General features: G+C 44.5%; 1 protein-coding gene across 2 annotated transcripts in view; it reads left to right on the top strand.

Moving 5' to 3' along the window:
• The window catches only part of MEIS1 (Meis homeobox 1), a 108,598-nt gene extending 86,695 nt beyond the window's left edge, over positions 1 to 21,903 (top strand). For both annotated transcript variants that reach the window (XM_066177754.1, XM_066177753.1), the window contains exons 10-12: positions 15,979 to 16,037; positions 17,257 to 17,346; positions 20,229 to 21,903. In XM_066177754.1, coding sequence (XP_066033851.1) covers positions 15,979 to 16,037; positions 17,257 to 17,346; positions 20,229 to 20,512 — 433 coding nt within the window. In that variant the 3' untranslated portion in view covers positions 20,513 to 21,903. The remainder of the gene's footprint in view (positions 1 to 15,978; positions 16,038 to 17,256; positions 17,347 to 20,228) is intronic.
• Positions 21,904 to 23,039: the final 1,136 nt, after the last annotated feature.

Consider the following 23,039-nt stretch of genomic DNA (forward strand, 5'->3'; position numbering starts at 1 on the left):
TACTTTAGAGATAACAAGCTACTTACAATATATTTGCCTTTGGAGGATTAATTTACAAAGTGCACTATCTGGGAGACGCAGGCGGGCTCACATAAGCATAGCTTGTAAGGGTTATCAATTTCTGTGACCCCACAGCAGCCCTGGGAGATCAATTTTTTGAAGCCCTTTAAGATGCTGAATAAAGGAAAACGCCAAATACTTCGTGTATATGAAGTATGCTCCCAACATACTGGGGGGAATAAAGGGCACAAAACATAAAATTTACGTGTTACAGGGTAGGGTGACCCACAGTATTTTGGCTCAGCCAGAAAAAAAAAATCAGTGTTTGCTTCAACTTCACATCCTCCAGCCTTCATGCAGGTGTTATCCTGATTTAAATGGTTGTCCTTCAGTTTAAGAATGGGTGCTTGGAATTGAGGAGCTGTGGATACTCATCAGGGGCTTGTTTAAGGATGGGGTGGAGAACGGATGTGTTGCTTCTGTGAGGTCTGGGGGTGTGGGATTCAACATGGACAGATGTGTCAGTTTGGGATGGTCCATCAAAAGAAATTTTTCAAGATGCTGGACATAGGATGGATTCGGCCAAAGCTGGTGGAATTTCTCCAGAGTGGCCTTCAGTGGGTTTTCTTTCAGTTTTTCTTTCCAGGGTGTTTTTTCAGTACCCATCTCTCCTCGAATATGAGGAGGTTTTTTTTTTTTTACTTTGGCTTTGTGTGGGGTGTGTTCTTATAAGTTCCTTGTGTGCAAGGGAAAAAAAAAAAAAAAAAAGAGGTCAAAATACATTATAACTGGAGTTTTGTGGATGTAGGGCAGACTTCCTCTGCCTGAGCTAGTTCAGCGTTACAATTGTATAAATTATTGAGACAATTCCCCTCCTCTCCCCTGAGGCAAGAGGATTTAACACTGTAGAGGCAGCGGGGCTTTCCTAAGTCACAGGTGGTGGGCAGAGATGCCAAAACACGGCAGTTCAGCCCCTGCTTTTTGGAATGGGCGCTGAGGAACAAGGAGACTGTGGAGCTGTTGCTGAGTGTGCAGGTTGCACGGGGAATACCCAGCCATGAGGTGGCCACTGAGCTTCTCATCCCCTCCCAAATCCTGGGGGCGATGGAGCGACCTTCTCAAACATTTTTTGCTGCATCCCTTTTCTTCTAAGGCAATGTGCAGAAGAAACTCTTCCGACCTAAATGTTTTGCTGCAGGGAAGAGCTGAGATATAATTTCTGGGTTGTTTTTTTGTTGGGTTTTTTTTTTTTTTTTGCCTTTCTTAAGCGGGTTCATAAGTCATTCAGCCACAACTCACAAAAAAAAAAAAAAAAAAGAAAAAAAAGAAAAAAATTCCCTTCCTCCTTAGATTCTTCCAAACTTGTTAACACACATGTACATTTTTGTATTAATGATGAGTCATTGTAAATCACTGTTGCAGAGATTAAATAAAATGCTGAAGGGCAGGCTGGGTGCAGATCAGTCATAAATTATTGGCAGCAACACAGCATGTGGGAATACATGAAATGTGCATGAAAAACATAAACTCATGTCTGGTAGCATGGTCGTTAGCCCAGACTGGGAATGCTGGATTTTCTGGCTGGAATTAGAAGTTTGCCACAGACCAGTCAGTGAAGAGAGCATTTGTTTTCTGCAGATTGAAAGCATTTAAACAAAAATTTTTTTGTCATATTTTGAATGCCTTTCCAGTATGCACTGGTTGCATACCTCAGTGCTCTGCCGTAACGAAAAAAAAATGTTGATTTTCACATGTGGACTGCCCTGGTGTTGGGGCTCCCCAGGCTGATGCACAGAACCCCTGTTGATGGTGGTGGAGTCACAGGAATGGGGTGATGATGTGACATGTGCCAGGAAATAAATCTGTGAAAAGGCACATGTCTTTAAAAATACCACAGTCCCTTTACCATGACTCTTTTCATTGGGTCGTTTTAATTTTTTTTTTTTAAAGTAATGAAATAATCCACACAGAGCATTTTCCCCCCCCCTTTTTTTTTTTTTTCCCATACGATAACTTTGCTTGTGCATCACCAGTGTTGCCTTCTAGGACCATCTTTTTGCCTCAGTCAGGTTGTGGAGAGAGGGAGCCCTTACCCTGTTGCAAAATAAAAATAATTCTGTGGAAGGTATGAAGATAGAAGAGTTCAGATGTCATTAGTCCAAATGAGCCATTCAGGTCTCTGTCCTCTCAGCTGTTTAACCCCATGGCAGTTCAGGGTTTCCAAGCACAGTAATATGAACAAGAAAGGGCCACTTGTATGATGCCTGTATGGACGTGGTGGAGACCTGAACAGGTACAGGTTAATAAGGTGCTTTTCCCAGGTGATAAAAACAATGAATTGAAACATTCAGGTGTCATCCAATCACTTTTACCTCAGCTGAGGGCCAGGCAGGCTGTATTGAACAATCTATATGGTTTTCTTGTTTACTACATCCCAGCTGAATCCCTTCCCATTAAGAGCTAATGGTGAATAATTACTGGTGGTAGTCTATGAAGAAGAGAGAGCAATTCTAATCAAGGGCTGCATTAGGTGTCAGATGCTTGTTTATGTTGCAGAAAAGCCTTGCTGCACTCGGATAGATGTTTGTATACTTGCAGAATAATGTGCTATATAACCTCCCTATATGTGCATGTCTAGACGTGACTGTCTCTCTAAATAGTGCTGCATGAAAATGATCCGAAAAAGAAAAAAAAAATTGAGAATTCAAGTCCTTAAAGCTCCAGCCTTTATTAGGTGTTTCCATTCTGCTTTTCTTTCCAAATACCCTCGTGCTATCTAGGGCACAGCCCAGACAATGCTGGAGCAGCTAGTCAATATTTTATCTTGCCCTCATTCTTCCCTGCTTCGTTTGTTGAGCTGTATTCAACCCGTGCTTGAAGATGGAATTAATAATTACTGCTGGGCTTTCCTATGGCACTTACTGCTGAAATACCCAAGTCCTTCCCTGACCTCCACGTGCTAATATATGCACACAAGGTGGTGGGTCTGCACAGTATTTTTTGCAGTTACCCTGCAAAGAGAAATGAAAGTTTTGTCATAGAGGTGACTCCAGCACAGTCACAAATTTTGGGCTGGTCTGGGACTGTGAGGTGACTCAGAGTTACAGCAATTTATTCTCATTTAGAGTCCAATGGTCACTGAAACTTCACGTTTCATGGAAACTCCCAAATTTTGAGTGCCTTGGTGGCTTACGTTGCCGATGTCCGCTGTGGGGTGCGCAGGAGAGAAGCGAGAAATCAGTAACTTATGGTGAAAGTTTTGGGCTCAATGATTTACTCAGTAGCTCTCAATCAGTCCAAGGAGGCAGCAGAGCTGAATCCTCTTCTGCAGTGCAGCATCTGGCTGTATGAGCCAGGACTTGCTTCCTGCCTTAGTCATTCAACTTTGTCAATGTTTCTAACCTGTAGAAATAGATCTTTTATTTTATAACGCCCCGTTCTTGTCACAGACATAATTGTCATTGGGGTGCTGGAGGCATTGAGCCCTACCAAAAATGGTAGCATGAGCTGGTGGCTGAGCTATAATGAAATGCATTAAAAACTAGGGTGCAAACAACTCTACTAATATGGTCTCCTAACTCTTGAGTTCTTGATTTTATATTCTTGGCTTCTTTAAATGTTAGTCTTGTATATAATTTCCTAGGCTTGCAAAGGAACCTCAAAACAAACACCAACCAAACACATTGGAAAAAATTATCAAATAATGTAGCCAAAAAAACTTTCCCTTATCTTATTCTTGGGGTCAGATGAAGTGGACTTTGCTGAAACCTTGTAAGAAAGACATTTCAAAAAGGCTCTAAGACCAGCCTGAAAATGAGTGTGGAAAATCAGAGATGGACTTGGGATAGGAAGGCTTGGCCGCCTTGCTGTGTGTGGCACGGCCAGCTCAGAGCACAGACTCAGAGAAATAATTTATTATTCTTTTAGTCCCCTCACAACTCTCCTCCAGCAGGAAATTTCCCTTCTGCCTCCACTCCTTTGCTCATGGGCGAGAGTAGTGGTAGAGCTTTTGCTGCAGTAGTTGCAAGGGGCGGGGGAGGAGGAGCTTTTCCGTGGTGGGGACAGGAGGATTCTGCCCTTCTCACGGGGCAATGCTCCCCAGAACCCCGGGATGAATGGGGAGCACCACCGGGAAGGGTGTCCTCTCCATCTGCTCTCCTCCTGGCCTGCAGATGGTGGGGTTGTGGACGGAGCAGATGGGGGAACGCAGGCTGGGGGATGCAGATGGAGAGGTGCAGATGGGACCAGATGCAGATGGGGCAGATGCAGAAAAGCCCCTCCACGAAGGGGCAGGGCAAAGAGGAATGGCTGCACAACTCTCCCCCTTTTGGGAAGCAGCCCCAGGCCCCTCTTTTTCCCTCAGTGGTTTTTATATCATAGCATGCCAGGGGTTTGGTGCATCTAAAACACACCCAAACAACCCCAAATCCAACTGATGATGTTGTCTGGTGTTCCCCATGTGTTGAGCCCCATTCCAGGCCCCCGGAGGGGATGGAACAGCTCCTTCCTGGGGCTGGGCATTTAGCCCAGGCATCATCTTTGCTCAATTCCTTCACTGAGGGTGATATTCACCCTGAGCAAAAGGCCAGCACATGACCAGTGCACCACTTTAGTCCCACTTAAGGACTATTTTTAGGGTGTAAGTGGGGGAGGAGGCCAGCAGGGGAGGGAGCATAGCAAAAGCAGGTGCTGGTCCTATATGCAGGGTTGGATTTTTCACCCCTGTTGCCTACCGAATTGTAGGCTACAATAAATAGGTGTTTGGGTTTGCCAGGCACATGGTACTCAGGGCATTTTAGCCCTTGGAGAATAAAATATCTGCTTGTTTTCAGATGTATCTGTTGCTGCTTTTTGTTGCAGTAAACAGATTAAATGAGAAAAGGTCAAGATGCAATTTGAATCTGTGTAAGAACATAACAAATACTTTTCTCAGTAATCAGATATAGTAAATACAAGTACTTATTTACTTGTAAATGTTAAAACATTCACAAATTATCCTCTCAACTTCAGCAATACGAACGTAGCCATCAGATTTTGGAGAAAATTTGCTTTTCTCCTCTGTGTGATTCTAGAACATGTATACAGTTGTTATTTAAACACTGCTTTGTTAATGGGAATACATGCAAAAGCAGGGAAAAAAATAAGAATAAGAAAGAATATATGTTTTGGGTTTGACAAATAAATATTGCTTGATGTTCCAGAGAATAAGACAGTAGGTGTTTGCAGTATGAAAATCATCCCTCTCCAAGAAAACGCCCTCAGAGCACCGAGAAAACTGTTTTAAAAAGTATCTTGCTGGGTGAATTGTTACATCGTTTGAGCAGTTCCCAATGTGTGGGGTAAATTAGCTGCTCTAAACCTACCATGTGTCGGATTTTTCAAGCAGATTTTTGCATTTATGTTTTCACTAAGTCTTAGCTAATTGTTATGCCTTTCACCTTGAATGCCAATTGTAATAATAATATTACATCTGTAGTCTATTTCTCTGTTCTTAAATTACAGCAATCAGGAATGCTCGCTAGGTGAAATCCCGTGTAAGTTTCTCATAAGGAAATATTGAAATCAGATGAAAAAATAATGTTTAGCTTGCATATTGCCTTAGACAGCCCTGGAGAGCTGCCAGGCAGTCAAGGTATTATTAGAAAAGCTGAGCAAATAGCTTACAGGGGGAAGAGCTGTGAGTGCAGAGCCATCAGGTACCGTCGGATCGCCGGATTTTTAGGCTGGAATTTCCTTTTGTTTAGTTCAGCAAAACCACTTAAAAGTACAGCACAGTGGTTCAAACATGTGGGGTTTGGGTTTGGTTAGTCCATTTAAGGAGTAGTGGTACCAGTTTTGCCGTGGGTGTTTTTCCAAAGGGGTCAGGTGCTCAGGGGAGGTGAGTAAAGAGTTTTCTTGGGGAAATGCTCCCCTTGGCCTCCAGGACTTCAGGGGGAGGAGAAGATGGAGACCAACAGACCCTGGGTTTCTTGTTCAGTCCAGGCTTGTCAGTCTCCACACCCCCAAAACTACCCCAAAACAAGGGTTGTTGTTTTTTTGCTCCCATTCAGGAGCACCGAGGAAAAGGATGTTTCTAACCATTGCTCTGACAGCCCCTGGATTCAGACTGGGAAAAACCAGCAAAGGAAACACCATTTATTTCAAAACCAGTGGTGAAATCATTCTGCCCAAGCGAACAGACTAATTAGTGACACCCTTGAGCACGGAGCAAAAAGAGCCCCAAAACCTGGTATCATTTAATTATTTATTATTTAGTCACATCGGTGCTTTGTTGAGAGGAAGTAAGGTCGGTTCCCCACTGCAGAGCATCAGACAGTGCAAACAGAGTTTACCTGCCAACAGTCCTGACTAGCAAAAGGTTAATATGCAGCCAAGAAAAAAACCTCTTTTCCCTCTTCTGGGATGGTCTTGTACTCAACAAACTTTTTTTTTCAGTTGGTGCATTAATGTTCTGTAACGAATGTGATGTCAGGTGCCGGGGAAATAAGATGAAATAGCACCGGGGAAACATTTGCCTCTTGCTCTTTTCTCCTCTCCTGCTCCAGCTTTGCTCTGCAGGATCAGGGTAGGGGTCAGAATGCTTTGCTTGCTTCTTCTTGTGAAAAAATACTGAGATTCAGGAGTGCACCATCTCAAAACAAGAGCTTGGCTTTGAAAAAATGCCCATTCAGGACACGATTGTGTTGTGGAAATGCTGCATTGGAAACAAAGGGAGAGCTCTTGGTTTCTTTTTAGTGCAAGAGATATCCTTGATATATACTTTAAAAAATTTACATTCCCTTAATATATTAAAAAAAAAAAAAAAAAAAGAAGGGGAGAGTAATGGCTTGTCATTGCTTTGCAAGTCAGGCTTTGGTCTATTTTTGTCATAGCTATCTGAAGTGTGTTTACATATAGTTTGCCTTTCTGGTATTTTGTGCTTGCACAGACCTGATCTCCACCTATTTTGTGTCAACAGTTGCTGAGATTGGTGTAGAGTGATTAACCATCACGAGCTGAAACACCAACACGTGGGGAGAGGTGCCCTCAGAGACCCTCTCCTGCACTCAAATCAAACTCTTGCTCCAGGCTGCACCTGCCTAAAACAAACTGCCTGGTTCAAAACTCAGCCTGGAAGAGTCAAAATGTTGCCTTTTCCTTGGTTCAATCAATTTTCTCTTCTCAAAAATGAGACACAGCCAGAGGGGCAGGGTGAGGACATGCTTTCCAGGGCGTGTGTTTCATGTTTTTGAGGGTGCCCTGCCTACCCTGGAATGGTTTTGGTGTAAGTGATGCAAGGCTGGCTACACCAGCCATAGCACCAACCAGGATTCTGCCTTTCCTCTGGCTTTTCAAAAACAACAGAAATGGCAGCAGATGCTGAAAAAATATTGCTTCCACAGTTGTTCAGTGAAATCTAGGTCATGTAACAGTTTCATGGGTTACTTTTTTTTTCCCCCCTGCCCTGGCACTGTAATCCGTGTGTCTTTTTTGGCTACCAATAGCTGCTTTTGAATTCAGATTTATTCCAGAGATATCTGACTTCCCACCTGGTTTATAAAAGTGGTTTGTACCATCGGGGGGTTGATCCCTAGCCTTTCTCTGTCCCCTGGTCTCACAAATTCTTTTAATCTTTGACATTCCTCTGACTTCCCTGTGTGTGTTTTGTTGGTGTTGTTTTCCAAGGGTGTCTTTTCTTCTGCCCTGAATATAATGCTGTCAGTAGTAGGATTATAAGCCAAATTAATCACTTCACTTAATGGGAAATTATGTTTAGATAAAGTAGATTACAAAGTAGGCCATTAGTAGTGGTTAGAAAACAATGTTTTGAAGTGGAATGTCTTGGGGCACTGAGAGTTTGTTCAGAAGTGTGGGGTTGTTTTTCAGGTTGGCTGTGACTCAGAGATGTATCTTTTGTGGTTTCTGGGGAGAGGGGGGGAAAAGAAAAGGGAAAAAGAATTCAAACCAGTTTTTCAGGTGCCCACATCACACAAAATACATCAATGTGCCTGGATCTGTTGTCTTCATTGTGGTGGGGAAGACACAACCACAGGAATAAAGCTTCCCTCAAACACCCCAAACCAGTGTCTTGGGCTATAGAGCCCAAGATGTCAAAGCCTGTTTCATGTGCAGAGCACAGGTCCCATATAGGTATATTCAGTATGTTTTTTCTTTGAGGGTCCTGAGAGTGTTTTCTCTCAAAGACACTTGTCAAGAGTTTTGGTTTGGCCACCCTGGGCTTGCTTCTCCTTTTCCTGCAGGCTGCAGGAGCTGGTGTGGGGTGTGGAGTTATTCCATGCTCCCTCGTTGCCTTTTGGGGATGAGGAGGACGAAGGGATTCATCCAGGAGCACAGACAGGTCCTTTCTTACACTCCTCAGTGAGAGGAGACATATTTAAACCAGCAGCCAGATGTGGGAGCAGCCTCTCTTCCTTTGCTTGGGCTGGAGGGCGAGGCACAGCTTCCACTTCCCATGCTGTATGTGGGGTGGGGAGGGAGGGGACGGAGGAAAAGCTGTTTGGACAAGGCTCGCAACCTGCTGCATGGAAAAACCTTGGACCTCAAGGAGGACCCCCTGTGATTAGAGCGCTTGTATGGCATGAGAAAGCTCAGAGATCCCGCAGGCGCTTCTCACAAGCTCCGCATTCCCCTAAAGGAGAGGTTATGCTGAGTAGATAGAGGACATTAAATTGCTGAAATGGGGAGGAATGTTTTCAAAGAAATAGCCAGTATTTTACTGCCAGCTCTCACCCGTTCCCAGCTTAATCCCTGCCATCAAGTGGGGCTTGGTGTGTTGGTTTGACGTGATCTGCTGGAGAAAAGCTGCTGAGTTGCACTGCTGGCGTGCACCTCATCAGGACCCAAGCTGCAGAGTCCAGAGAAGCTCTCCTGAAGGATCAGATGGGAAGTTGGTGTTCAGACCCTTCTCAGAGCTGTGACAAAAACACTGAGCTGGGAGATGTGCATCTCTCAGAGAGCCTGCACACCCTCTGCTACAAGTGTTTTTGTGGGAGGCAGGATTTTGTCTGCCAGCACTTCGTGTACCCAGCCCACAGCGCTTCATGGGGGCCAGTGCTGTCCCAGGCAGGAGTGAGAGCAGCCTTAGTGCTGCTCTACTACATGAATCCTTGCCATATTCCTTAAAGGCTAATTGTGGCACATGGAGATCAGCAGAGTACAGCTGCGCTGGGATTTAGGAGCAGGGAAGAGACGGGAGGTCAGCTCCGCTGGCGCTCTGCCATGTAAAGATTTCCCCTTACATCATCTGGCTGCTGAGGGCGAGTTTACATCTGCCTTGCACCCCCAGGGAGTTGTGGTGTCAGGGAATGAGGTTGCTGAGAGTTCTCCCCAGCGCAGCCAAGACCTGCAACGCTGCTCTGACTCCCTGGCATCGTCGGGGAGACGCCTGGATACCGGATCCGGATTTTCGCTGGAAATGTTCCATGCTGGCTGGGCTTTTTTTTTGTGGGGAATATAGGGATGGGAGGGGAGGAGGAGGAGAAGGAGAGCTTACCGGGAAGGCCAACAGCATCTCACCTGTGATGCAGAAGAGCACAGGGGATGGGCAGAGCAGGAAGGTTCATCTCCAGGGAGCTCTTCCCCAGGCACAGTGGCTCTTCACTCCTCCCCGCCAAGTCACTTCCACAATTTTCATTCAGAACCAGCCGAATACATTGAAATAGACCTTAGCTCCATCCTGATGGAGAACAGGCAAAATAAGCTAAGAAACCCACAATGAGCCCTGCAGAGAGATGGAGCTAAGGGAGCTTTGGGGCCAAGGGAGAAGCAGGGCCGGGAGCTCGAGAGTCCCAGCTCAATAGAAAGCCACCAACCATCCCTTCTGTGTCCAGAGGACACCACCAGGCTCACTGCTACCCCAAGGCTGTATTTTGTCCCACGGGGCCGGTATTGATAGGACAAAGAGAGGTGGCTTTAAATTGATGGAGATTCGGGTTAGATTAGGTATTGGGAAGAAATTCTTCCCAGCGAGGGTGGCGAGGCACCGTCAGAGTTGCCAAGCTCCCAAGTTTAAGTGCTGGGGAGAAGGGGAGGTGGCTAAAGGTGGAGCTGGTGCATGCTGGGCCAGCCAAAAATGTAGGGCAAGGCCAGCTCTCTTACGAGGAGCACATACCTGATCTCATCTCTCTGCTTTCTATTTTTGCCCTGGATGTGCTCGCTGCATTAGCAGACTTGGCTTGGGGAGAGATTCGATAGCACTCTCCTGCTTGAAAGCAAACTTTTCTGAATGCACAACGTGAATCCATTGGTGGGGTCACATAGTAATGCTTGAAGTCAGAAGCTATTTTTGAAACTAAATTGCGGAGCCACACATGGCTTTCATTAGTGCTTTACATCAAATTTGTCAGCTAATTAGTGGTTTTTCATCACTAGTTTTTTGCATAGTATTTTATTTAATTCGCTCTCCAGTATTGTCTCGCGACGCCCCTCAGCCCCACATACAGTCCTTGACACTGGTGGTGCCGTGCCAGCAGAGCAGGGAGGAAGAGGAGAGCTTGCAGGAGATCTTTCTGATGCTCCTGATGGATGGGGCTCTCTGCCTTTGGAGTGTATTCCAATATTACGTGTCTGGAGTGGGCGGCGAGCAGCCCTTGTACTCTCTTCCCTCCCTACCTCCATTTAGTGTTGTGAGTGATGTATTGCAGTCCTGAACTGTCTTTGGTGAGGAGGAGGAGGAGGAGGAGAAACCGAGAAAAGTTGCCAAACATGATTTCATAAGGTTTGACTTTAAATTGAACAAAGTTTCTCGAGTGTCTTGGATTTTTTTTTTTTTTCTTTACAAATAAAGGGAGTACAGAGAGCATGGATTGCTAATGACTGGTAGTTACGGGTCATTAAGCTCACTAACTGACTTCAGGATCAGAACTTTCTAATAACAGCAGTAAGCACTCTTTTAACATTTATTTCTCATTTTAGGGATGGGGAGATGTGATTACCATTCGAAAGCCTGCAGTTATTTTTTCTGTTCATAATTACAGAGGCAGCTTGCTATTTTCAAGGCTGTTTTTAAAACATTTGAAAGTATTCGGTCAAGTAAGTTCTGTGTTGGTGTGTGTTCTTTTCTTTGACTGACTCTTTAAAAAACCTCTGGAAAACAAACACAGAGGAAAAAAAATGAAAATATGTTAAAATAAGGAATAAAGCAGTTACTGAAGTGTAATAATCTTGGTTTATAGCACACTTTCCATTTAAATTGGTTTTATTAGAGATAAACCCGTTAAGCGTTGAGGAATTAAGTGCTGAATAGGGAATGTTGTTTTGCTGCTGCATAAGTGGAGGATCCCACTATGCAGAGAAGAGTGCAACTGGTTTTACAAGTGAATTATTTGCCGGCTTGGAGTGCTGCGTTTGCCTTGGCATCCGTTATAAAAATGATGATTTGTTTGTTGTCGAGAGGGACACTGTTTTCCTTCAGAGGGGCATGAGAGGTTTCAGCTCTGGGGTTTGTAGGTAATGTGGGTTTTCTCATTCTTCTTACGCCTGGCTTGCCAGGAGGAGCTCAAGGAGAAAATGAGGCAGGGAGATTTTCGGGAATTTCTTGGCTCTGCTAGTGAAACACAGAGCTTTGGGACAAACATTGAGAGGGAGCAGCCTGTGACTCCAAGTAGCAGAAGTCAGTAATGGTGTGAAACTCTCCTCATTTCAGGAGAGCTGGGGGGCAGAGAAAAATTCAATAGAGCGCCAAGTCTCAGCATCTCCTTTCAGACAGCTGGTCCTGGAAAATTTCATTCCAAGGCTGCAAATTGGGAAGTCCCCGCAATCGCTCTGTCGATTCTTGAGCAAAGGTGACTTTGGAAATTCGTGACAGCAGAGGAAGGTCTTGTTTTATTCACTCAACAGAAGTGAAATACAAGGGGAAGGGAGAAAGAACAGATCTGTGCGGGAAATGTCACTCGGGCTGTAACCTGAGCCCCCAGCGAGCTGTGCCTTTCCGAGAGTTTGGTGACCCTCTGAAAATCCTCGCTCTCTGGCTGCTATTATTGTAGCCAATTTCCAACTAAAATAAGTCTTTTGTCATCACCGGCCATGCAGCCTCTTGCTGAGAAGAAACAAAACTTGTGCGTGGCAGCCAGGGCGGCCAAGCTGAAGGTCAGAGTGCAGGGGCAGATTGCTGCATCCCCGGGGCTGTGGCTGGAGCTCACCCCTGGGACCGGCCATGCACCAACCAGGGAAGTCTGCCCGTGACCTCTGGAGACAGACCCCAGGCCAGAAGCCTAAGAGAAAACATCCTAGTAAAATGCAAATGGGAGAAAAGAGGGTTTCCTCCTCCTCTTTGGGGTTACGCAGGTGGAGTTGCTTGGGTTTTTCCTTGCTTTTGTGGCAGAAAGTGCAACCCCGTGTGTCTGAAAAGAACGAGGAAAAGTTAGCTTGGAAAAGTTAGGAAATACTTCGAAGTTCTGTGTTTGCCCAACTGTTCAAATGTTTTCTCCGTGCCAGATCCTTCCCCTTACTAAACAAAAAAAAAAAAAGGCAGCCCAAGGCATCACTTTGCTGAGTGCAACTTGTACACTGAGGGATATTGTGTTGTTTCGCCACTATTGATCCAACTCTTTTGAGGCAAAAAACTCAAACCAAAAAAAAAACACCCAACCCTTCCTCATCAGAGCAAAGATACCACAACTCAGAGCACTGGTGTGGGGAAAAATACTTCATGCAAGCCTTTGAGCCTGATTTGGTCTTTATTCACGTAAGTAAGGCTATACATCTCTCTCAAGTTTTTATGCTAAATTGTATTTTGGTAATACTCCCTTTCAGTAGTAGTTAGTATGAAAATATCTTTTTTAGGTCCCGATTTCTCTGAATATTTAAAGATTAGAGTGATTTTTAGAGTATCTTCCTCTTAAGATAGGTGAATATGAGCATTTTGGGAAAAGGGGAAGGGAGATTATTCCTGTTAGTTTTTCTGTTCCATTGTTTTTTGCTGACGTTCAAATCAGCCTGGCACTTTGGAAATTCAAAGAGTGATCAAAAGATCCTGGCCCTTCTCTCGAACAAAAAAAACTGGGAGTATGAAGAAATTAACCACATGCCCGTGTATTTCTGCAGCCAGAGCTAACTCCCAGTTTTGCTTGCAGAGAGTTCTCAAATGTGATTTATAAACATCACAGCCTGCATTGTGCTCTCTCAAGGCAAGCTAATTGTTTTAATCTGATAGGTTCTTACGAATTCCAGGTTTGGGATGCAGGAAGAAACTTGAAAGTGAATACTTTCTTCTTTTCTTTTTTTTTTTTTTTCTTTTTCCTTTTTTTTTTTTTTTTAATGCGTAGTGGTTTGGAGTCTTCTATAATGCAAAGTAAAGCGTTGTGTTACAAAGGCAGGGAGGATGGGACAGAAGGTTAAAGGGCATCCTGGAAACAAACAGCTGGACCAGTTTATTTAAACAGATACAAGGATGGGGAGCTGACCTCCGTTTGACTTCTAGTGGGAGGAGCGAGAATGTCATTTTATTACTTTGCCCAGAAGGAAAATGTTCTTGTGTCTGAATTCCCCCCAAAGACATCCAAACGCGGAGCTGTTTGGCAGAATTGCTACTTATAGAAAATACTTAACACAAATGCGTAGGAAGGAGATAACTGTTAAGTACCTGTGTGTAAAGTGTTCTTAAAGCAGGTAGCGTGGGACAAACAGGTGAGATTATGTTTTACCATAGGCACAACTTGTGGGTAGTTATTGGTAAACTCTAGATGCATAGTTTATTCTAGTATATTAGTATATAAACAATACTGTATATAGTACAGTTTATTATTTTGAGGCGCTGCCCCTTCATCTTTAAAGTACTTGTAGTTTGGAGAAGGAAGAAAAAGTGAAGTTGAGGTTGTACATGCCGGCTGTTGCTCAGCATTTATTTGGGACAGAAGTTGTTTTGGTGACCACTCTCACAGCTACCCCTCTCCTCCTGCCACACTCCCACGTCCTAGCAGTGGGGCAGGAGAAGGATGGGAGTAAACACAGCAAGAGCCTTGCCAGACTCACAAAAAAAAAAAAAAAAAGGGCTGAGGTTTTGTGGTGTTGTTTTACTTCGAACGGTTACTGTGAAAATTGCTTTCTGCAAATGCAGATTACAGATATTAAACAATTTTCTAATTGGTCATGGAGCTAAGGCAGCTAATGGGGGAAAAAAACGGGGGGTTTTTTTTTAATTGCTTATTTCACTTGGTGTTTGTGCTACACCTGTGCTTATAATGAGAAAGGAGAATTAATCTAACCTTCTGCTCACATGATTCTAATTTTCATGGTTTGTACAAGATAATGATAAACTGATTTGCAACACTGTTTGCTCGAGTCGAGAGGGGGTGTTTATTGGAAATGTGTAGAAAAATTGATCCAATACTGTTGCTGACAAAACATGACCTATTTCAGGTGTAAGGTTTCTAGACTGGCACCCGGGTTTGGTACCATTGAGCCCCTTTCCTTCAAGACAGGTTGGATAAAGACTCAACAACATCTTGATTAATTTTTGCGGGAGTTTGGGTAAAGGGTGTCAGTGGGGAATGGGAGATAGGAGGAGTCTGAAGTCACTGTGCTGGTCTTTGATGAGGGCAAAAGGAACAGCATGGGGCAGTGGTTTGCTATTCTTCTCCCCTCCGGTGTAGGCAAATGGGTGGGCAGAGCTGATTCCCGTGGAAAGGTCCTGGTGGCTTTATCTCTGTGGTAGGAGAGCTCCTGCTAAGCCACCCCAAGCAAAGGCAATGGAAACAAGCATCAAGTATTCCTTTGTGGACTCTCCTGTCCCCTTTTACAGGAGTGCTGTGACTTAGCCCACATCCACACTTCTTCCTTTACTAGTAAATGTTCGGGCACGCGTATTTTCATTATTCCTTTTCTCTCTCACAAAGAGCACAAAGTCTGGTTATGTAGCTTTGTGGCGACTGAGTCTCAGTGGAGATTTTTTCCCAAATGGATTTTAAGTAAACTTTTCTGCTGAGTGAGGTCTCAAGAGAGATTCTTCAAATGGTGTTAATTCAGACACGTTCCCTGCCATGGTTCCCAGCCTCCTGATTTCAGCACCATGATGAGACCAGGGTACTTGTGATCTGTCTCCTTAGTCAGTTTTGCTCCAAATTATTTTGAATATTTCCAAATAAGCATTGCAGGACTAACTGAGGCGAAGAGCTACAAAAAACACAAGGAGTGGGGTTGCAGACAGCTATTTTTACAAATGACTGTGCCTCCTTTTTTTTTTTGGTTATTTCCAAAGATCTTTTCATTGTTCGGGGGGGGGGAATTTTCAGTAGTCCAGTAATTACAGTTTAACAAGATGTTTGCTGTAAATGGTCAGGCCTAGCTGGAGAAAACAGGATTATAAATTCAATTACTGTAAAGCTATGACCTCGCCTTGACCCCCTCAGACTTTGCATAAAGAGAGGGAGGGGGGGAAAAAGCCCACCAAGAAATGGCTAGGAGGAATGCATGGCTCTGAAGTCCCCAGCAGTGTGACTTAGTGGTGATAAAAGTCCAGACGTTCCCTCATTTGATGGGGTTCTGCCATCACAGTTCATTATCTTAATAGTGGGCATTAAAAGGGAATTAGGTTTGCAAGAGGTAGGGACAGGTTTTGATAAAGAAAAAAAAAAAGTGGAAAAAGAAGTCAAAGGACATAAGGCAGAAATGACACTAATGAGGGGGGAGGTAGCAGATGCCCTCACGAGCATCTCGCCGGCTTCACACGTTTTTTGTTTTTTTGGTGCCCCATTCTGCATTGAGAAAAGCGTTGCTGGCATTGTTTCCTGAAAACTCGGCTAATTCCCCCATGAAAGGATGAAATGGAAGTGTCCGACTGTGGTCAAAAGCAGGCGAACATAAATCAGCTTGGAAACCCCAAGGTTGTGCTCTCAAAGGTCATCAGGGTTAGAGGTTTTAGCAGTATTTGCATCCCCATGCAGCCTGATGGAGAGCGCCACGGTAGGGCCAGAGGGCTTGGGGATGGGTGGAAGACATCCCTTCCCTAACCATTTGCTTTCCTTCTTTTTTTTCTTGCAGGTTTATTAATGCTAGAAGAAGAATAGTTCAGCCCATGATAGACCAGTCCAATCGAGCAGGCAAGTCCCCAGTAGTAACTGTATTCAAGTCACACAGGCGAAAGCCATCCTCAAGCCATTCACCAGGAGGTCCAGTACCTGGTAAATAAATGAGAAATGAATGCTGGGAGTGACTGACAATTAAAATGCGACCAGCTTTCTTTCATTATGACTCTAATCATTCTGGAAAAGAAAGACGTTGAAAAGTCAAAAAAGGAAACTAAAATGTTCCGCTCCGTGACCCAACTTTCTGTACACGATCCCAATTATTCTTGCGCTTTTTTTTTTGAGTAGTTGTTTGGAGTTTTCCTTCCCAGCTCTTTCTGCTCCTGTGACCACTCCCTGGTGCATGGCTTGGTGTGGAATTGCTGTAAACTTTATTACCTGTCAAAAGGGCAAAGGGGTCAGAATCACTTGTGGGACTCAGTAAAGTTCAAAGACATTCAATGAGGTAGAGCTTTATGTGCTTTAATAACCCAAGCCAGCTTACTTCTGAAGCTGGCTTTTAATGTACAGTGAAAACCTCCAGTTCAGGTAGTGGAACTTGTATGGGGTCTTTTTGTCCCCTGGCTCTTCTTCTGGGATTGCTGAGAGTCTGCTGTTTACTTTGGGGGTGTGTATTTCTATATATTTTTTTTTAAGACCTTGAGTTTCCACATGTTGGTTCTATTTGGGGTCTTGGCTCTGAGCTCTCTGTGGGTATTTACCATCAAGGATTATCATAGCCCGTTACTCCCAGTTGGTTTTGTTTTCCGAGTCTCGCTGCCAAACTCTCCGAATGCGTCGTTGTCCAAGATGCCTCTGGGCCACACTTCCTCTTCAAGCACATTTGATTATTTGTCATTAGACATAAATATCTGGCATGGATGTGTTCAGGTCCGGGCCCTTTGAAGGCACAAGGGTGTAATTTAACACACTGAGATTTCAGTGTGACTATTCCAGCCATAAAATCCGGCTCCTCTACAGGTTTTTGCATTGACGTCAGCAGCGGCAGCAGCTGGAGCCGGGGCTCCTCATGTCTCAGGGATTTCAGTTTGCTAACTTCATTTCCAAACTTGCAGGAGAAAATTCAGCCCAAACCAAGCACGCTTGTTAGCCCAACTGCTAAATTCACTAAATTCGCACAGTTGATGTTTTCCCCTCTTTTTGATAACCTGTGGGTGTGGGGGGATTGTGTCTTGATGCCGTGAGAAGAGGTGTTGGCTGTTGCTAAAAAAAGAAATGTTCTGCACCTTTCCAGTAAGTCAAGGAACGCCCTATAACCCCGACGGGCAGCCAATGGGAGGTTTCGTGATGGACGGCCAGCAGCACATGGGCATCCGAGCGCCAGGTAAGCCCCCGGGACAGCATCACCCACCCACGGGTGGCCTCGGTCGTGCCACCACAGGTAAAACGCACCTCAGCCCTCTGCCTCAGCTGCCTGCCTTGCCTCACCTGTCTTCTGCCTGCCTTCCACACCACCGAGGGAAACCAGGCATCTCCTCGCTCGAGAGGTCCTGGACCCTCTCTGCCGTGCTGTGTTTTGGAAAGGGGCTTTTGGCGCTATCTGTTGACTTTGCTCATTTTCTGGCATCTTCTTGGATTTTTTATCTCCCTCTAGGACCTATGAGTGGAATGGGCATGAATATGGGCATGGAGGGGCAGTGGCACTACATGTAACCTTCACCTAGGTAACCAATGGCAAAGCCAGGGGGAAGTAAGTACAAACGAGGTCTTTGTTCTCATTTCGTCCGAGGGATATTCGTCTCCTTGCATCTCCCCTATGTTCTCCCTGCCCATAGCCTCATGCTTGTTCCTTCCTCTCCATCCATCCATCCATCCATCCATCCTACGCCTGTGGGCTCCTTTGGGTTTTTCCTCTCCCCTCTGGTTCAGCTCAAGCTTTCCCAGCTCCCAAATCCCCCCGCGCGCGCGCCGTCCCGCACGCCGACGCTGCCGCGCACCGACGCCGCCATACATTGATGCTATTATCCATCCCCCGAGCACATGACAAAACAAGGAGCAGCCCAGGGAGAGGTGGGGGAGCCCGTCGCCTTGGCAACAGACTGATTTGCAAAATGTAAGCGGTCTGCAGGCAGCGCAGGGAGAGGAAAAGAGCATGTCCCCAAAGTGTCATAAATCTGTCTAACCGCAGTTGATGCATGAGTTACATTTCTCCCGCTAACCTGCAAGACACCAAAAAAAAAAAAAAAAAAAAAAAAAAGCCAAACGGAGACTTCTCGTGGGGTAGGGGAAGGAAAAAAAAAAAGAAAACAACCCCAAGCTAAACCCAACGGCTTCACTTAGTTGCGTTTTGGAAAGCAATGGACGAAACTTTGATTTTCTTTTTTTTTTTTTTCAAGTTTATTTCTCTTTGTCTGTCCGTCATAATGGGATTACGTGTGGCAAAGGAAAAAGAGAGAATACAAAATAGAGGTGTGCGCAGCAGGCTATGGAGCTTAGCCCAGGCTAATTGACTATATCCAAATTAAGTATGCCATCACTTGCAGTGTGACAAATGGATTTGACTTATTCAGTATACAAAAATAGAGATCATTAATGCAATCTTCAGTGGCAGGCCTCGCAAAGGAAGCCTAGAAAAACTGTCCCAGTTTTTTTTTTTTTCTTTTCCCCTCTTGTCTTTTTCTAGGGGAAAACACATTATACAGATTTTTTGGGTTTCTGTTTTTTGTTTTTTAATGGTAAAGTGGTTTGAAACACCGAGACACTTGGTACCATGTTTAAATGGTGCCTCATTCTGTTTCTCTTGCTCTCTTTCTGGAGTTAAAAGAGTTATTTCAGCATCTTTGTTGTGCCCCCAGCCTATATTAACACAGGGTTTGAAGTTACCCAGGGCAAGTGTATTTCGTAGTAGTCTTCTCTGAGCCCAAGTCAAAACTAAGTTTTAACAATTAGCTGTGAAAACATTCCTCTGAGCTTGGGAATGCAATAGCCTTATTACCTCATCATGAAAATTTCTAGCTTAGTTAATTTAAATATTGTTTCTTAGTTTCTGGGTCAATTAAATTTAAATGATGTATTTTATGCTTCGTGACCAATTAAATTAATAGGTTATTACAAAAAATATTATCATCTTTTTTGATTAAAGAGCTGTGAGTACAGTATATTTTATAAGCAATTTTCATTAGTTCAAAACTGTTCCTTTAGGCTAGATTAAGCAGCTATTCATTGCTAGAGCCTTGAGACCTGATTCCAAGGTGTTCGGCGCATTCACGGCGCGCTCTTACTTAGAACTAAAGCCAATTGAACCTACTTAGCAATAGCGTATGCCTTTCACCCTTGATGATTATGGAGCTTATAGCTCTCCGAAACAATACATCTGTCAGTTCCCATCAGCTACAGCAATCCAAGCAGAAGGCAGAGGCCCACAGAAAGCAGGAGGTTTTATTGTTTTAGGTCCAATTTTTTTTCCTTATTGTTCTCCCAAACCCACTGAAATGTTTGACTGGGGTTGCGCGTCCGATTTTTTTTTTTTTTTCCTTATTTACAGCCAGAGGTGATCGGGAAGGGGGATGAAGAAATAATTGATAACTGTTATTGATTATGTATATATTTTTAAAGTGTCTAAAAATACGAGTTTGATTTACCAATCATACTTAGTAATCCTATCAATTTCGGCTTCGGACGAGGCCTTTTGTTCAGTGATGTATGTCCCTTGCTAGATTGAATGGGCCCAAATATTTGGGACAGATTCCAAGAGATCAGGCTGGAGAGCTAAATAAATGGCTGTTGATAAACCTTGACACCTATTTAACCCATCGCTCCTCCTGAGTCCCTCGTTAGCTGCTGCAGATTCTCTGCCACGTATTCCCAGTGTGGGAAGGCAAAGGCAGGTGGATTGAGTAGGGCCGTGGGGATTGGAGCCCACCTAAGTGTGACGTTGGCCGTCCTCAGGCTGACTCTGCCTTTGGCACGCTTCCAGAGATCAGGAACATCTCCATTCCTGGCCATAAAAGCAGAAAGCCGTTTTTATCTCAAAAAAAAAAAAACTCTGTGTTTGGAAGGAGGAGGATGTTCTCGTGGGTGGTTTTTTTTGTTGGTTTTTTTTGACCTGGAGGCCATTCCTGTTGAGTCCATACAGACTCCCGATTCCACAGGGCTCGCGCGCCCGTGACTGCGCATCCCTCCTCGGGCTGGAGGCTTCCAACACCCCCCGGCCAGTCCCCACCACTCACCTCCACCTTCTTTTTCTCTCTCCCTCTTTTTTCGCAGGGCTGCAAAGTATGCCAGGGGATTATGTGTCTCGGGGTAGTCCAATGGGTATGAACATGGGACAGCCAAGCTACACGCCGCCCCAGATGCCCCCCCATCCTGCTCAGCTGCGTCATGGCCCCCCCATGCATACCTACATTCCTGGACACCCTCACCACCCAGCGATGATGATGCATGGAGGACCACCCCACCCTGGAATGCCCATGTCAGCATCAAGCCCCACCATGCTCCACCCCGGCGAGCCGGCGGTGAGCGGACAAGTGATGGACATTCATGCTCAGTAGCTTAAGGGAAAAAAAAAAAAAAAAAAACCCACAAAAAAAAAAACAAAAAAAAAAACAAAAAACAAAACAAAACCCCCCCACGAACGTTTGTCTGCGGCTGCCGACGGTAGATTTCAAACATTTGTTCTTTTTTTTCTGCGATGGCTATGGAGTTCTTGGCGTCAGCTTCGGACCAAGGGGACGTTCCAGTTCTTCACAGGGACCCTGAAAAAGCAGGAAAACAACCAACTGAAGTCAACTTCTTGGGGACATGCTAAAATACCTATATGAGACATTAAGGAAACGAAAGAGTGAAATATTGTAAAATGCTATTATACTGTTATCCATATTACGTTGTTTCTTATAGATTTTTTAAAAAAAATGTGAAATTTTTCCACACTATGTGTGTTGTTTCCATAGCTCTTCACTTCCTCCAGAAGCCTCCTTACATTAAAAAAAAAAGAAGCCTTACACTTATCCTGCAAATGACAGAAAGGGCTTATTTGCAGGATTTTTAGAGCATTAAAATAACTATGTCAGGCAGAAGAATCTTTCTTCTATCCTAGGATTTCAGCCATGCGCACTCTCTCTCTCTCTCTCTCCCCCCTCTCTCCTCCTCTGTCCGTCTTTCTTCCCTTTCTCTCCCTTTCTCCCCTGTCTCTCTCTCTCCCTCTCTCTCTCTCTCTCTTTTAGCCTGGGGCGTGAATTTGCATGTCTAATTCATTTACTCACCATATTTGAATTGGCCTGAACAGATGTAAATCGGGAAGGATGGGAAAAACTGAAGTCATCAACAATGATTAATCAGCTGTTGCAGGCAGTGTCTTAAGGAGACTGGTAGGAGGAAGCATGGAAACGGAAAAGGCAGTGTATTTGAAGCCTAATTGTCACATCAGAGCATCCTTGTCCCCATGCAGCAAACCACCACCTTGTACATCACTTCCTGTTTTATGCAGCTCAAAACATGGACTGAAGATTTATTTTTAATATGTTGACTTTCTTTCTGGGCAAGACATCGGTCATGTGTGCATTTTTTTTTTCCATAGTCCCATCATGGAGCATTTATGTATACATTGTAAATAAATTTTGTGCAAAAAGGACTGGAAAAATGATCTGTATTATTGCAATTTTTTGTAAAAGTAGCAGTTTGGTATGAGTTGGCATGCATACAGATTTACTAAGTGGGATAAGCTAATTATACTTTTGTTGTGGTTAAACAAATGCTTGTTGATAGCCTTTTTCTATCAAGAAACCAAGGAGCTAATTATTATTAATAATAATCATTGCACACTGAGTCTTAGAGTTTCTGATTGAAACAGTTTGGATTGTATAATAACTCAAAGCCCAGTTGTAGTAGTTTGAGTGCAGTAATGAAATCTGAATCTAAAATAAAAACAAATTATTTTTTGTCATGGTGACTCCACTGCTTGCAAAATTTGTTTCCTGTCCCCATGCAGTATTTGTAGCCGTTCTCTCCCAGACTGAGAGCCAAGCAGCTACAAAATTCAGCTGGCTCTGGAGATGTTACCTTATCATTTGCCATTTAAATATCAGCCTCGTATTTAAAGAATGTAAAAGTAAATGCTACACTGCATAAAGAAACTTTCTTGGAAACTTGCACTGTGAATTGCCAGGATGGGAACTGTTGCCTGTCAATAAATGCAATATTGTAGGGCATTATTGGACAGAAATTTGTAAATAGCGTTACCCCCTCTCCCTCCAAAATTATAGTTTAGTTCAGATTATTGAGTTTCTTACTGGAATTGAGCTTACTAAGGAAGGAGGAAAAGGCAAACATTGCGAATCTGTAAGAAGGGGTTGAGGTGCTGCTGGACCCCTTGGAGCAGGGCCGGTGCAGACCCTCATTAACCAAATTAACCAATTTCCTCCCACGTTTGTGCTTTTCCGCACCACAGCCAGCCCGTGCCAGGCTGCGAGACCTCGTTTGCTTCAAGTCAAATCCCAGCTATATGGAAGAAAAAAAAAAAAACAACCCAAGATAGAGGTTCCCGGGGCTAGGAAAATGACACAAATATCTTAATTAAGGAGAAATAATGCAACAAAGCGTCCCCCCCCCAGCCTCTCCCAAGGCAGCCGGCACCCCCCGCGGGAGGCGTCCCGGGCATTGCGGGGCAGATTCCCGGGGGGTCCCGGCTCTGTGTGTCCCCTGGGGTACCCCGGGCTGGGCAGGGGCAGGCAGGGGTGCGGGCAGAGCTGCAGGCAGGCAGTGCAGACCTTCCTGAATGAAGCAAGCCACCAAAGGGGGTCCTCTCCCCCCGCAGCTGGGACTTCCTCCCCCTCTCTCTCTCTCTCTCTCTTTTTTTTCCTCCTTTCCCCCCCCCCCCGTTTTTTTTTTTTGGTTTTTTAAGGGCCGCCGTACCGCCAAGAAGGCTGACTGAACATCCCGGCTCCTTCTTTGTGAGGCCGGAGTAATGACACTTTTCTGCCAAAACGTAAATGAACGGGGCTCGCTCTTTTGGCTTTTTTTTTTTTTTTTTTTTCCTGTTTTGTTCCGTTTTGTTTGTTTTGTTTTTATGTGTTTGGGGTT

The sequence above is a fragment of the Chamaea fasciata genome, unplaced genomic scaffold, assembly GCF_029207755.1.
Source record: "Chamaea fasciata isolate MVZ Bird 193981 ecotype frontalis unplaced genomic scaffold, bChaFas1.0.hap1 SCAF_3, whole genome shotgun sequence".
In the NCBI taxonomy this organism is placed as follows: domain Eukaryota; kingdom Metazoa; phylum Chordata; class Aves; order Passeriformes; family Sylviidae; genus Chamaea; species Chamaea fasciata.